Below are 15,186 nucleotides of genomic sequence, written 5' to 3' on the forward strand. Positions count from 1 at the left end.
CACGGTGACCGGATTCCGGCGGCCGGTGACGGGCTCCGGCGAAGTCTCCCATGGTTTCTCTCTCTTCTATTTTTTTTCTCTCTCTCTAAATAACAAAGGGGTGAGGGTAAAATGGTATTAAAAAAAAATTAAAAACAAAAAAAAAATCTTAATGGGGTATTAGGGAAGACTCCCTTAGAGTGTATTGGGTAAGAGAGAATTAAAAAAACTTAATGGGGTAAGTGGGAAAAAAATCCCTAAAAATGGGGTAAATGGACAAAATCCCTTAAAAAAAAGCAAAAGAAATTTTTATAGGAGGACATGAGTGGCGGCGGCAGTGCTGGGCTGGACCAAAAAGTGGCCACAGCATCAAAATCTTAGTCGGATCCAGGTTGTGGGTTGGAGACTGGGAGAGAATGGGTGAGTGGGCGACTTGGGGAGAGTGAATTTCCACTGTGAGGTTGAGGTGGAAGTTGCAGCCGTCGATGTTACCAGGGAGCCGCCGTCGATGTACTGCTTCACCTCCGGCTTCGTCGGGTTATCGGGCCTCCACCGGTAAATCGAGAACGTCTTCATTTGGATCACATACGGGGCTTGGAATGGTGACCCATGCCGCTCCATCTTTCGGTTACTCAATTCAATTCTCCCAAATCAAATAGAGAGGCCTTCATTTCAATTTCAATTTCTGTTCATATTGAGATTGGGATTGAGAGAGAGAGAGAGAGAGAGAGATTGAGGGTTTTGAACTCTCCCTATCTCTCTCCCATGTTAATTTGCCGCGAAATGGCTCCCAACAATGAGTTTGCATTTTAGAATTGCATGCTCTTCGCTGTTGTTATTGGCGCTCAATCATCATAGTGGAAAATTTTAAGTTAGTGAACACACCTGTTGAGGGGGGAGAGAGAGAGAGAGAGAGAGATGACGAAACATGATGGTTCAGTGGAACAGAAGAGAAGCACACCAATCCAATGCTGCATAAACCCAGCAGCGTCCTAAAACCCCAACAGTTTTATGAACCTAGATTTTGATTTGTGCAAGAACTGAGTACCCAATTTTATGAACCCAGATTTCAACACAAACCCACATTTTATAGAACCCAATTAGCAAAATAAAATCAAAGGGACCAGGACGAATTAGATTACCAAAAGGAGGATATTAATTTGAAGCATTCCCAGGATTTGTTCGACTATTTGGATTGAATTAAAGATACAAAAGAGGCAGGGAAGAACCCACAAATCCTTCTCTAATAACTTCTAAACCTCCTACAAATTTGTTCCACAAATTCACACAAACTCTAACATGAGACTGTCCCATAAATCAAGAATAGAGATTTTTTTTTTTTTTTTGGTGAAAGAGAGAGAGAGAGAGATTCTTTGATCTGGAAAGAGGAAGAAAGAAGAGAGAGAAAAATATTTTTTTAAATAAATAAAAATAATAATAGATTAAGCCCTGAAAGGATGATAATACCCTTCAAAAATTGCCACTTGACAACTTCCGTAACGGAGCTAACGGCAATATGTACCAATCCTCGGTCGGGCCGAGAACCTCAGATACTGTATTGATATTTTTCAAAGCTGAGGTACCAAAAGTTATAAGGAGGGAACGACGAGATACCGTACAGACCATTTTCCCGTACCATTATGATCTTCTTAGTAATATGATTACAAATTTTGTAAAACAAAATGGTAGGAAAGCTAACCGTTGTTGTTGTTTTTTTTTTTTTTTGGTAATGATAGAACAAATTATAAAGACACAAGAAAGAAAGAAAGAAAAAACAAGCAAAGAACAGACTGAAAACAGAAAAAATATCAAGGGGGAGGAGCAGTTGCACCAAACAAAAGGATGCGCATTGGGGGGAGGGGTGGTACACCAATCATCCAGCCATCCAGGCATACCCTGCGTGAAGCCAAAAACTCAACTATTTGAATAAACACAATATATTGTTTGCTTACAGGGATTGAAGAGAGTCCAAAGATCCCAGATATTAAGGTTCTCCAAAATGGCAAATTAGAAAGAGCAATAACAATCACACAGTAATCAAGAAACACAAGATTGTTTACGCAATAAAATCCTCAACGTGAGGTAAACAATTGCGTGGTCTTAACTCTTAAAGGCCCAAGTGACAATCAACTCACTTAATGAAAAGATAGAAATACACTTGACTTACAACCATAGCACTGACCTCATCTATTCTTACTAGACTCATTCTAGAAGAATCGCGCCGTTGTAATTCTTCTCCATTGTTGTAGCGCTTTCACTTATCTTCTTGGATTGACAAGTACTTCCCTTGACTTTCAATATGTTTTACACATCAATAACTCGAACTAACCTCGAGAGTTCTCTGATACGTAGAATATGAGGAATGATGAAAGTGTGTCTTGACTCACTATTCTACTTAAGCATGGAACAAGTAAATCCATAGAGAGTAAAACACATGGTTTTTCGAGACAGATGAAAAACTTCCTAGACTTTCAAATGAAGCACAGATTCTTTTTTTTATAATAAAAAGCATACTGAATGAATAACTTTTTCTTGCCACTATATATTGTACATACTCCCCCTAAAATCCTGGAGAGTTGGGAGTGTATTCCATGCACCGTCAGTGCATGGGTACTTGCAATATGAATGGATGTAATTTTTTTGATATTAAAATATATAAAGGGATGGATTAGATGAGTGGCTGTTATTTTTTTAGAGATTAAAATAGCCGACTGTCAGCCACTCATACAATTTTATATATATACTTATCTAATCAAATCAATAGGAGAGAATATCCTTCTATGACTTATTGATGAATTGCATTGAATGAAAAAATATATTCGAAGCAAACTAAACAATAAATGACCAAGTCACATATCCTAACCTAATTGGGATTGCAAAACAGACTCCAATCTCAAAATGCACAAAGACACAAAACATTATGAAATGTAGTGCATTTACTTGTGGTGTAACTTGGAGAGTCGGTTGAAGCATTGAGTTTCCATTTCATTCGACTGAGTCTTCATCTGAATAATGACACAATTCAACCTTAGACCAACGACTCTAGATTTTGTATTAGGAATGTCAATATACAATAGAACCTATACTAACATAATCTTATCGTTTTTTACTCTCCCTCATCACTTAGATGCATGTTTTTGATTACGGAACTCATTCATATTCTATTATGCAAACTACTAGTAAAATTAAATTCTGGGCTCAAAATTTTACAGCAAATGCAATTTTTGCATTAAGAATACGGGGGAGGGGAATACAAAGAGCTAGAGAATAGAGAATTTTGAAAGAAAATGGTTGAGAGAAGCAAATCTAATTATTGCAGGTTGGCTTTACATTAACTCGAGAAGTCAATTTCCAGAGGCTTGCAAGCAAATATAAATAACCCAAGAAAAAGGCCGAAAAATTACCATACCAAACACACTTTTGATCATAATTGTGTCATGTAGGCAAATCTAAAAACAAACATATTTGATACTATGAGGCATACTCACCTAAGGGACAAGGGACTGAGGCACAAGTGAATATGATGGTTGAAAACAGATACACAATTTTAAGTTATTATAATTTCAGCGTTTGAATTTAATACATGTGGTTGAGATGCATCTGTACGTCTCTCACATTCTCTTAAAACTGTCCCTTAAGTGAGCAAGCCTTTATGATCAATATGTTGAAACTTTGAGTTTAGATATCCAATGTTATTATAGACAGTTTGAACCTTTCATGACACTTCGAAAGTTCGAATTGTCCCTGAATCATCCATGGCATGGCTCCTGGTGGGATCATATGTTCACTATGTTATTTTTGAATGAACCAAAATGAAAGTGAAAATTGGTGTGCACTTCTTCAAAATATCTTTGTGCTAAACCTTTCATATGTACAGTTAACTGCATGCATTTGATTGACATGATCACTTGGCTGTGAAAAACAATGAGAATACTATGAATTCTACGGTTGTTAAATGTGGGATGATTTGCACACCGAGACCAAACTAAATATAAATGTATTTCGTTTTCTTATACATATTTTCATTCTCTTTGCTGAGAAGATGAATATCTCTAATTTATGTATGCATGAAAAAGAATCTTTTACATTTTAAGATATTGGAAGCAATTAAGAATTTCATACTCCAGGAATACTCATGAACTTCTTTAAAACACTTCTATTAGCAAACTTACTACTAAGATACCCATTTGATATGTTTCTTAATTTTCTAAATCTATGACTTTTGTGGAGGAGGATATGATAACACAATGGAAGTTGGTCAAGATCAAGAACAAATTTCTAAAGACCAAAATGATGTGTAAACAAACATAATAAGTTGATATTTAGTTAATTCTTGGTTGTACCACATAGCTTAAAGTCTTGAATAGATGGTAATAACAGAGCTTTCACACGAAGAGCTCAGAAAATGTCATTGATCGTAGCCTAACATCAACTGGTTGCATAGTACACTTGATTAAAACAATATATCCGCATGCAATCTGTGAAAAAAAAATATATATATAAAAACTTAGAGTATCTTATTATTTATTTTTGTGAAGGCACATGGAAGTGAATATATGGAGAATTATATATGTCCAACATCATTCCATAAAATCACATTTTTGTGACTGCTCTTGTACGTATAACCATTTAGATCGTCATGTTCTACTTAACAAGATTTGAATGGTCAAGCTTTTGGTTCAACTCTACGCATAATCGACACCAGTTACAATTACTTACGCGTAGAATCATTATCATCGCAACTAGTCTAGAAGCATCTTTTGATTGATGTATTTCAAAACTAACCTGAAATTCAAATATGAGAAAAAGAAATCGATCCCATGTGAGACAAAGATGTCATGAAGAGGAATTGTACGTCGTGGGTTTGAAGTTTGAGTCCATCGATGAACTCCATTATGTGTAATTTGTGGTAGAGACCACCATTGATGGGGGGCAGAAGGTTTTATCCTGACTTAATATGTCTCCAAGAAAAGTTCCAAGATAAGCCCCAATTTGATGTTTGCTACCTCATTTCATGGTAAAGCTCAACAAACCACTTCCAACATTTCGATTTACTTTCATTTTTAATTCAAAAAGGGATTGATGGTGGGTTGCACATACTTTCGATTTTGCAAATGTAAGTCCCATCCAAAGTGAATAAAGATTCCCGACATAGTTAATCAATCAAATCGTCAACCGAAAAGTGTAATCTTCCGTGTAGGATTTCTTTACTATGGCATTAGTTCTAAGTTCTACGTGTCAAGTGCTAATCGATTTTAATTATGAGGACCCCCGTATACATCTTATGTTCGAGCAGTGCTCCATATATTCTCCAAAAAAAAAAAAAGGAGCAATGTTTCATATATATATATATATATATGATTTTTCTCAGGTAAGGATGTTCTTAGTTTTTCTTATGGAACGGATTTACTGTTTTCACCCACTTTCCGATCACATTTTCACATCTTAACCGTTCAGTTTTTAGGTCCTAATGTATGGATCACCTCTGCAAAATTTCAGCCAATTTGGTGATCGTTAAGGCGTCCAAAACTGCAATTTACACGAACGAACCGAATCTGTCGAACCGGAACCGTTCGTTTACATTGTTGTAATTTGCAGTTTTGGATGCCTTAATGATCACTAATTTGGCTGAAATTTTGCAGAGGTGATCTATACATTAGGATATAAAAACTGAACGGTTAAGATGTGAAAATTTGATCGGAAAGTGGGTGAAAACCGGAAATCTGTACCTAAGAAAAACTAAGGACGTCCTTAGTGTAGCCGGACTGATATATATATATATATATATATATATATATATATATATATATATATATATATATATATACTCTACGTATATAAATATATATGTAAGAGGAGAAGTTTCACGTTACATCATTAAATAGAATTAGTTGAATTTAGTTTAATATAAAAGTATAGATTAGTTTGATAGAAAAGACGAATAGTCACAAACTAATCTATCAATATGTAGAGCTAGTCTATTACATTAATTTAACTATTTAATGCATCAATATATTAATATACCGTAGACGAACTCATATAAGAGAGTAAATGAATTTCATGAATCAAATGAATAGGGTGGGGGTTCGTAGTCAAGTTTCCAAAAGGGAACTGGGTAGTGGCGTCGTGTCAATTTTTAAGCAAATCAGATTAACCATGGTTGGGTTACTGGCCAGCTCCATCATCTGCGTTAAATACTCGATTAATCCTCGCCTGATTAAAATCTTCTAGCTACTACATTATATAGCAACCTAGCTAGCCAGCTATCTATATATGCAGTAGTCACTGAAGAAGTAGCAGTAGTAGAGAAATGGGGAGGGGAAAAGTGGAGCTGAAGAGAATAGAGAGTCCGATCAGCAGGCAGGTGACCTTCTCAAAACGCCGTACCGGCATCCTAAAGAAGGCCTTTGAGCTTTCCGTCCTCTGCGATGCTGAAGTTGCCCTCATCGTTTTCTCTCCCTCCGGCAAGCTTTATCAATATGCAAGCCATGAGTACGTTTAATTCGTATAGTACTCTTAGTTTTACAATTAAATGTGACTTGGTTATATTAGGTACTACACCACTAATTTGATATATCTATCTGACGGGCGTGCAGCATAAATAGAACGATTGCGATGTATAGAAGTGAAGTAGGACTCCCTCAATCAAGTAACCCTGCATGCTCTACAAGGATTGGAACCATGGAGGTATATATGCTTTTTTGTACATTACTATGACTTTATAAAGTACAGTAAATTAGAGTTCGATCACATGGAGTCATGGAGATAATATATCTGTGGATCAGTCAAAGGGAGATATATAAAAACAAGATTACAGGATAGATCTTCACGGTATGTATATGACATACATGTATGTAATTACCTAGTTACATTTTTTAAGACTCAATTATTTAAGTATGAACTCAAAGAGAGTATCGAAGAGCTTTTTACCTCACCTATATATGGTTACCACTTCAATAATTCCAGTGTAGTTAAAATTGATGTAAGAATTTATACATGGCCATTGTAAATTAGCAATTGTGAAATTAGAAAGAGAAAAGGAGGCTTGATATATCAGTGTGGATTGTACGGGGAGTGTAATAAAAAGAATAAGCATATTGAAACTGGATACCTTCAGTTTTCTCTCTACTAATTTCTGTGTATAAAATGCATCTACATTCCATTTATATCTCATCGCTGTTTTGGTTCTGATTGATCTGTTTCTGCTGTGGGATGACATGCAGTTATGGAGGAATGAAACTGAAGAGTTAAGAAGGTCAATACAGAAAATGGAAATGAGGCTCAAGTACGTACAACATTAATGCTTTAGTTCATCGATCTGTATGTACGGTTGTAGGTTTTCACATATCATGATTCATAATTTCATAATATATATAGGAACTTAGCTGGAGCAGAGCTATCAATGCTGGGCATGCAAGAGTTGAAACAGCTAGAGAGACAGTTAAAAACTGGGGTTCAACGCATCCGCTCTGAAATGGTATATGTAACTATATTGCTCAATTCAATTTCGTACCATAAACAAAAAACTATATCAAGTAAACCTGGTATAGTTTATGCATATATAATTACAAGTACCTATGACTTGGCTAGGTCCTATATAAATTGCGACCTAGTAACACCTCAGTTAACAGAGATTTTGTGATGTTCTAACAGACACGGATCACTTCGGAGAATATCCGCTTGCTGAAAAGGAAGGCACGTAAGATAGGATTCCTATTCGTTGGTCATGATCCATCCGCTTATATATTCCTCGATGTGTAATTTCGTTTCGAGCTAATCAAAGGAAGAACTAATTAATCTGGATGAAATTCCCACTAAGCAGTTAATTTATCATTTCTTGTATAAAATGCAGCATAAAGCACAGCAAGAGGAAAATAGGCGTCTGCAGAAAAGAGTGAGATTTTCTTTACCAGCACTTTTTTTTTTGTTCTATATATGAATGATAGATATGGTTCAGTCAATTAATCCAGACTATATATATAATAATGAACTAACTGTACGTGCATGTATGCTTAATCTGAGGTGAAGTTGCACGAGCTTGATCAATATGGTAATGCAAGCAGCTCGATAACATTGGGAGCAAGTGCACGCAATGTGATTATTAATGCATTTCAGACCTAGCTAGGTAAATAACCAACTAAGCCAATCCTTCGTACGGCATGATTAATTAATAAAACCATGCACGATGCATTTAGATGATCAATAAGCTTGGTAAATTACAGTCCTTAAATTTGAAATTCAGGGTTCTTCTTCTTCGTCAGGATCGATATTTGCTGCTGTAATGCTGTCATACCCGCTAAACAAGCATCAAATTAAAACGATCATTTCCGCGATCCGACCCTGGAGCTAGAGATATCTAGTACTTACTATGAAAAGGCACAGATGTTTATTTATTTTCGTTTTTGTATTTTTGTTTGAACAAGAACTACTATGTACGTACGTTTTCTGTTTTTTCTTTCCTGTGTATGGAATTGTCAGGGTGTACGTATTGGTTTTGATGCATGTAATTAACGCTGTTGCACAAGTGTATGAGCTCTATCAAAATGTATGATTGTTTCTTTTAATCTGATATAAATGTATGATGTTAGAAATTTGGTGCGTGTTTTAGTTTTAGTTTTCATTTTCATGAATGTATAACTTTTTACTCAGTATATCTACAGATGAAATCTCGAATTTGAAAAACTCAATTTTTACATAAAGATAATATGCTATATATAGGCCTATAGCAAAGACACCTCCTCAAAAAATGTCATGTAAAATATTATTTTTGTTTCTACTTACTTTCTTTGAAGGATGAGGAATTATTTTTTTTTCTTTTAAAAAAAATAATTTAGAGCCGTTATATATTCAACAACATATATATATATATATATATATATATATATATATATATATATATATATATATATATATATATATATATATTGTTTAACGAATTATGGATAAATATATATATATATATATATATATATATATATATATATATATTCACAAAAATATATAAATATAAATTTTTTTAGACGAATTATATATAAATATAAATTTATATATTTTTGTGAATATATATATATATATATATATATATATATATATATATATTTTTGACGAATTTATATATATATATATATTTATCCATAATTCGTCAAAAATATATATATATATATATATATATATATATATATATATATAATAAAAAAGAAAAAGAAAAAAATAAAATAATATATCTTTTCTAGAAGAAAACTAAAATAATTTAGAGTCATTAGATTTTGAAATGATAAGATAGTCTTTTTATTCAAGAATGACATGACATGATTTGATAAATTAGTGAGGTGTATAGGTGACATGACTTGACATCTAGGATTGAGGCCACAAATCTTAGGCCTCATTGAGGCCCTATATCATTGCCCTTAAAGACAACTTGAAGGTGCCACGGCTGCTGGATATCTACTTCCGGACTCCGGTAACGATTTGATTCCTACTTTTAGGCAAAACACTCGTGACATCAATCACACCAATTCCGTCATTGTTTAACCATTGGAAAATGTCCTCATGTTAGTGGAACTAATCAGATAGCTAGATGACAACACAAAATTAATAACATCGATTTTTTGTTGCTTGAGCATCGTTGAGCTCAATTCCGTCATTGTTTAACCATTCGAAAATGTCCTCATGTCATGGGAACTAATCACATAAATAGATGACAATACGGAATTAATTACATCGTTTTTTTTTTTTTTTTTGCTTGAGCATCGGTGAGCCTTTACTTTAGCAACCTCAACACCAAACAAAAATAGCAAGAAAATAAGTTTTTGCAGACACTTAGAATCGGATCTATTTTGCATCTATGTGAGAGCAACTACGTGTTTCCATTCTCATTCGCGATCAAAGCCTTCATTATATTTGCTATAGGTGAGCCCCATATGACCGAAAATTTTGGGACAGTAGACAAAAATGATAGCTCTAGGAAAGTTTCAGGTATAAAATTGTTAACACTAAAAGTACACATGGGGTAAATACTAAATACTCACCACCATACAAAGTTGTAAAACAGTAATTTTCTTAAGAAAAAAGTACCATAGTAATTGTTAAAAACAGATGTATGAAAATCTCTCCTTCCCGGCCCAAAACCAAAGTTCGACGAAAAAGCAGTCTCCTCCGGCCCACAATCAAACCAAACCACTCTTTCACTCCTCTCCATTTCCATCTCCCACTCCCAAACCCAGCTCTCTCTCTCTCTGCGCTCTCCAATGGCGGCTTTAGCTCGCATCTCGAGGCAAGCCCTGAGCTCCGTCGTCCCATCGTCCAAAGCCACCTTACTCCACCGCGCGCTCGCCACCGAAGCCGCAAAAGCCATAACGCCATCGTCGGATCGGGTCAAGTGGGACTACCGAGGCCAGCGAAAGATAATCCCACTGGGACAGTGGCTCCCCAAGATCGCCGTCGACGCCTTCGTCGCGCCCAACGTCGTCTTGGCCGGCCAGGTCACGGTCAACGACGGAGCCTCCGTCTGGCCCGGCTCGGTCCTCCGCGGCGATCTCAATAAGATCACCGTCGGCTTCTGCTCCAATGTTCAGGAACGGTGTGTGCTCCACGCCGCTTGGTCTTCCCCCACAGGTTCCTAAATTCTCACTCTTTGATTTTTGGGGTTCTCAAAGTTCTTTAATTTGGTGAATTTGATTTCCTGGTTAAAGTTCGATTCAAGGTCATTTGAATTTGGAATGAGTTAACGGCTGGAATGTAGTTATGAATTGTTAAATTTGAGCACACTTGCTGAATAAGAATTGGTGATTAGGCCAATTAGCTCAGGCTGTGAAGTTTTTTCAACTCCTGAATAATTTTGAATTTTTTCATGTAAAATTTAAACCTTTCACTAGATTGTAATATAGAAACGTTTTGGTTTAGCGGTGGTGGAAAGTGGAGTAGTGATTCGAAGGATGGATTAACTGAAAGATAAGGTAGACTTGCATTAGTTTGAGGGGTTTTCAGGTATTTGTTGGATATGATATCTCTATTTTGAAGACGGAGCAAGGTGGCTGAAAGGGTGAAGGAAGTGAGAGGGCTCTTTTGGTGAGATGGGGGATTGTGCCTCTTTGAACAAGAGAATGTGGCTCTTTTAGGGAAGTAGTGGTGGATTACATTTGGAAATGAATTCCCCTTTGCATATCATCAGAAGCAAATGTAGATTACATGTCAATGGATGAAAGTCCAATGTAGCAAGTAGAGGATCGAGTTGATATACTTTGAAAGACATTACAAATGGCACTATTTCCTCTTGTTTCCTAATCTTTCAGTTTTGGAAAACTCTGATCATTAGAAAATGTCTCATGTCAATCTAATAGACCAGACAGAGGATCTTGGGAAATTGAATCCTTGGGTCTACTTTTGAGTAGGTTGAATGATAATTCTTCTCTTCCCATAATCACCTCCAATGCCAGGTGATAATATGGTTAGCTAAAGAACCTCATAGTAGAATAAGTATTTGGTATTTGATTCGAAGAAAAAGATCAAAGTTTTTATGTCACTCCATATGTGTGTGTTATGTGCAACAGGAGGCCCTGATTTGAATTTATTTTAATCTAGGGCAAAAGTTGTCCATGAAGTAAAGTTATCAGGCTGTGCTGGCTTTATACTTTTGATTATTCTCTCTTCAGTGCTTTTGGTGCAGGCACCGAAAGTTTTTTTATTGTGTAGTATGAAGGTGTCATGTAGAGCAATTTCTTGCTTTCTTAGCCTTAACAACTCCATTGAGCAACACAGGCTGTAATGTCTAATGTTGTTTTTTCCTGGAGTTTAGTGTGACACTTTGCTGGTGATAAGTTGATTAGACTAGTTGCACTAGTGCTGTGCGTAACACTTATTAGCATACCCTTAACTATCAGACAAAAAAAAAAAAACCTTAAAAATGAGTCGTCTATTAATTCAATGTTCTTTTGGAGCTTCCTTTCAAATTTTTAGTCTATTAGGTTATCCTGGTCTAGTCTCATCATCCTGAATTCTCAGGCTAACAGAGATGCTAAGCACACATGTGAAGCACTCTATGCTTATAGAAAATCTCTTCTTTGTGAGGAACAGCATGTTTCCTTGATGAAGGTTTTCCATTGTCAGTGTCAGTGGAATAGTTTATACTTACTCTAGAATCAGGTCATTTCTTAACCCGTTATCCATATAGTTTCTCACGTTAGAAACTTCTAAACATGGGCTGCAAGTTCATCTTATTTAAGAATTAGTAATCCTTCAATTTCTAGCACTTTAGTAAATTGCCGTCGACATCTTTTTCCTCACCTTTTATCTTGGCTTGGGTTTTGGGGCATTTGGGCTGAGTGTCAACAGATTTATCACTTGATCCCTGTTCTTTATTTGCTTCACATATGTTAGTGGCTTAGTGCAATCTAGTAGGTGATAATAACTCCACCGTATGCAACCACTATTAGCTGTTAATCTTTTCTCTTGACATGTATTGAAATCTATCCAAGTGAGATGGTGCTTTTTGTGGACCCGCTGAGATGGTTTTTAATATTCAACATCTTTCCCTATCTCAGGACTTCCAGCGGATACATCCATTGAGAGGTTTGTGACTATTGGTGCATACAGTCTGTTGCGGTCCTGCACAGTTGAGCCAGAATGCATTATTGGGCAGCATTCCATTCTTATGGAAGGTTCCTTGCTGGAGACCCATTCTATCCTTGAAGCCGGGTCTGTGGTTCCCCCAGGGAGGAGAATTCCGACTGGTGAACTTTGGGCTGGAAATCCAGCAAGATTTGTCCGAACTCTGACCCATGAAGAGACCTTGGAGATCCCCAAACTTGCCGTTGCCATAAATGATCTGAGTAAAGAATATTTCCAGGAATACCTCCCTTACTCCACGGTATATTTGGAGGTTGAAAAGTTCAAGAAATCTTTGGGGATTTCTATTTGATAAGTTTCATTGCATCTTTCCATGTATTTGACATTGTTTAGTTGGAGGCTTTCCTTGTAAGGAAATAAGCAGTTCCGAGACATACAGCTAATATCATTTTGAGTGTCTATCTTGTACTTCGATTGAATTGTTTTGAAATTTCAATCGACAATGGGATGTGTTATAGTAGTTGCTCGGCGACCCTGTATCAGAAAATTCTGATAATTTGTTTTATCCATTTGTTAAAGCTCACTGTTGCTAGCATGATTTCATATCATAGTAATCATACATAGATACCCATATGGCATCTAAAGAGTATATTCAAGCTTGCATGAACTGGGATTATAGATTCTGAGGTTTGGTGAAAACTATTCTTTACTCCCATTTCCTCTAACTTTCCTTTCTGGTTGGTATGGTAGGCCAAGAGCACCAACCAAAGCTTAAGCTACCTTTATGGAAATCAGTTGAGCTCTTATATTTAAATAAAGGTTTGACTCACTAAACATTGAGCACCAACTATTGATTACTATTAGGCTATCCAAAGCAATTATCTAAATTCCTCCATGCCGTTACAAACCATTCCTCAGATCCCACAATAGATGGATAGTGTTTGATCCCATACTTACTGAACCTTGCTACTGAAACCCTTTCTCATCTCTTGAATCATTTTGTAACCAAGTGTGGAAGGTTGCAGCCAAGTTTTTCTCTTTCCGGTCATATCCCACTATAACTTATTTTAAGCTTTTGGTTTTGCCAGTGCTGCTGCTGAAACAGGAAAACCAGTACCAAAATGATATGGTTGTGTTTCATTTGTTTATAAGTGCAATCTCATTCCTTTTGAACGACTAAGATACCAAATGAGTCATTCTAATGAGGACCACTATAATGAAGATTAGCTGAAGACTTTCTAATCAACGGTTTGGAATACCCACTTTTCGATTACATTACGGTAAATCAACCGTTAGATGTTTATGTATGCATGAGTAGATCACTTCTGAAAATTTTCTGCCAAATTGCTAATTATTAAGCTACTGAATTAGATCAAATTAATGGACAAACCAAATCTGTCAAACATGTACCGTTTATGTTCATAACTGATAAATCACAATTATGAATGCCTTAACGATTTTCAATTTGGTTGAAAAATTTCATAAATGATCTACACATAAATATTTAAACATCTAACGATTGATTTGCGGAAATGTGATCGAAAAGTAAGTCTCACAAAAAAGTTATCAACTAGTCCTCATTATAGTGGTCCTCATTAGAAGGGCTCCCAAGATACCAATATATTTCTTAACGAATAAGGTAACCATGCACTCTATGTAATTTCTAAGATTTGGGATAAAAGTTTGTCTAATGATCGAAGGGTTAAGGAATCTATGAACAATACTGCCTTCTACTCTACTCATAACCCCTCACTTAGGTGAAAGCAGGATTAGGTTTCACATTCAGAGAAAAGCAATGCCAAAAGCAAATACGGTGGTTTCTCTCTCAATTTGGTTGTGGGATTGGTGAATTGAAGTGAGCAATAGGCAGTTCATACTATAATGAATTGAAAATCGATCTCAAAGGGCAACGGTGATGCTTGAAGCCTATAATGATATTGCTTCAGCTTCCTCTAGAGGCTGGCTCCAACTCTTGGGGTCAAATCTTTGTTTCTTTTTGAATGGCTAGTTGCATTGTATATTCATTATATCTATAAGACATGCACTAAATCGTGAAGAAAAACGGACAAAGAATTAGGTTAAGCCATTCATGGCTTGGCCCTTATGGGTTGGCGAATATAGACGTAGGTTTTCTGTCTTTAAGTGGAGCTAATGAGAATATCATTAGGTCCATTACCATGCACATTATGAAGGTGGCTTTGGCATTTAGAAAACTTAGACCTTATTGATTAGACCATACATTTAATATACTTGGTGGATGTCAAATATTTTTAAGGGCAAAACCAAGACTATTCTGTTTTTATAACTTGAGAGCAATACTAAGATTAACGGACACATTCTTTTATAGTCGCAATATGTTTTTTTTTTTTTTTTAATTTAGTTACGTACGTTTCATCATATCTAAATCTGCTTAGGCTTTCACATTAGAGCTTGAATTTTTTGAATTCATTTTTAAAGCCGTACTTGTAAGATTCTAGGAACTTTTCAATAACCCATTACACCAACAACTAGAAATAAATCAATGATTTTCGACATATACTTCACTTAATATTATCATGATCATCAACCCTTCTGTACGCATCCATTTGGCAACTTCTAGATGGACGGCAAATGATTTTCATAGAATATTTGCCAGTTCAATCT

The 15,186-nt window shown here is 35.8% G+C and overlaps 2 protein-coding genes across 6 annotated transcripts; both read left to right on the forward strand.

Annotated features, from left to right (window-relative positions):
• The first annotated feature begins 6,214 nt into the window (after nt 1–6,214).
• Nucleotides 6,215–8,546, forward strand: LOC133706393 (MADS-box transcription factor 17-like). 5 transcript variants are annotated; one of them, XM_062131921.1, is made up of 8 exons: nt 6,215–6,471; nt 6,576–6,666; nt 7,203–7,264; nt 7,357–7,456; nt 7,633–7,674; nt 7,832–7,873; nt 8,002–8,104; nt 8,222–8,546. In XM_062131921.1, the coding sequence occupies exons 1-7, from the start codon at nt 6,290–6,292 to the stop codon at nt 8,098–8,100; spliced, it is 618 nt and encodes a 205-aa protein (XP_061987905.1). In that variant the 5' UTR covers nt 6,215–6,289; the 3' UTR covers nt 8,101–8,104; nt 8,222–8,546. The 5 variants fall into 5 exon arrangements, with proteins under 5 accessions (XP_061987905.1, XP_061987906.1, XP_061987908.1 ...); XM_062131922.1 differs by having other exon boundaries at nt 8,241–8,544; XM_062131924.1 differs by having other exon boundaries at nt 8,008–8,104; nt 8,222–8,540.
• A 1,578-nt stretch (nt 8,547–10,124) lies between these two features.
• Nucleotides 10,125–13,126, forward strand: LOC133746206 (gamma carbonic anhydrase-like 2, mitochondrial). The gene is made up of 2 exons (XM_062174378.1): nt 10,125–10,593; nt 12,519–13,126. Exons 1-2 carry the CDS (start codon nt 10,227–10,229, stop codon nt 12,893–12,895), a joined length of 744 nt encoding a protein of 247 aa, XP_062030362.1. The 5' UTR covers nt 10,125–10,226; the 3' UTR covers nt 12,896–13,126.
• The last annotated feature ends 2,060 nt before the right edge of the window (nt 13,127–15,186 follow it).

The sequence above is a fragment of the Rosa rugosa genome, chromosome 4 (genome assembly GCF_958449725.1).
Source record: "Rosa rugosa chromosome 4, drRosRugo1.1, whole genome shotgun sequence".
Taxonomy (NCBI): domain Eukaryota; kingdom Viridiplantae; phylum Streptophyta; class Magnoliopsida; order Rosales; family Rosaceae; genus Rosa; species Rosa rugosa.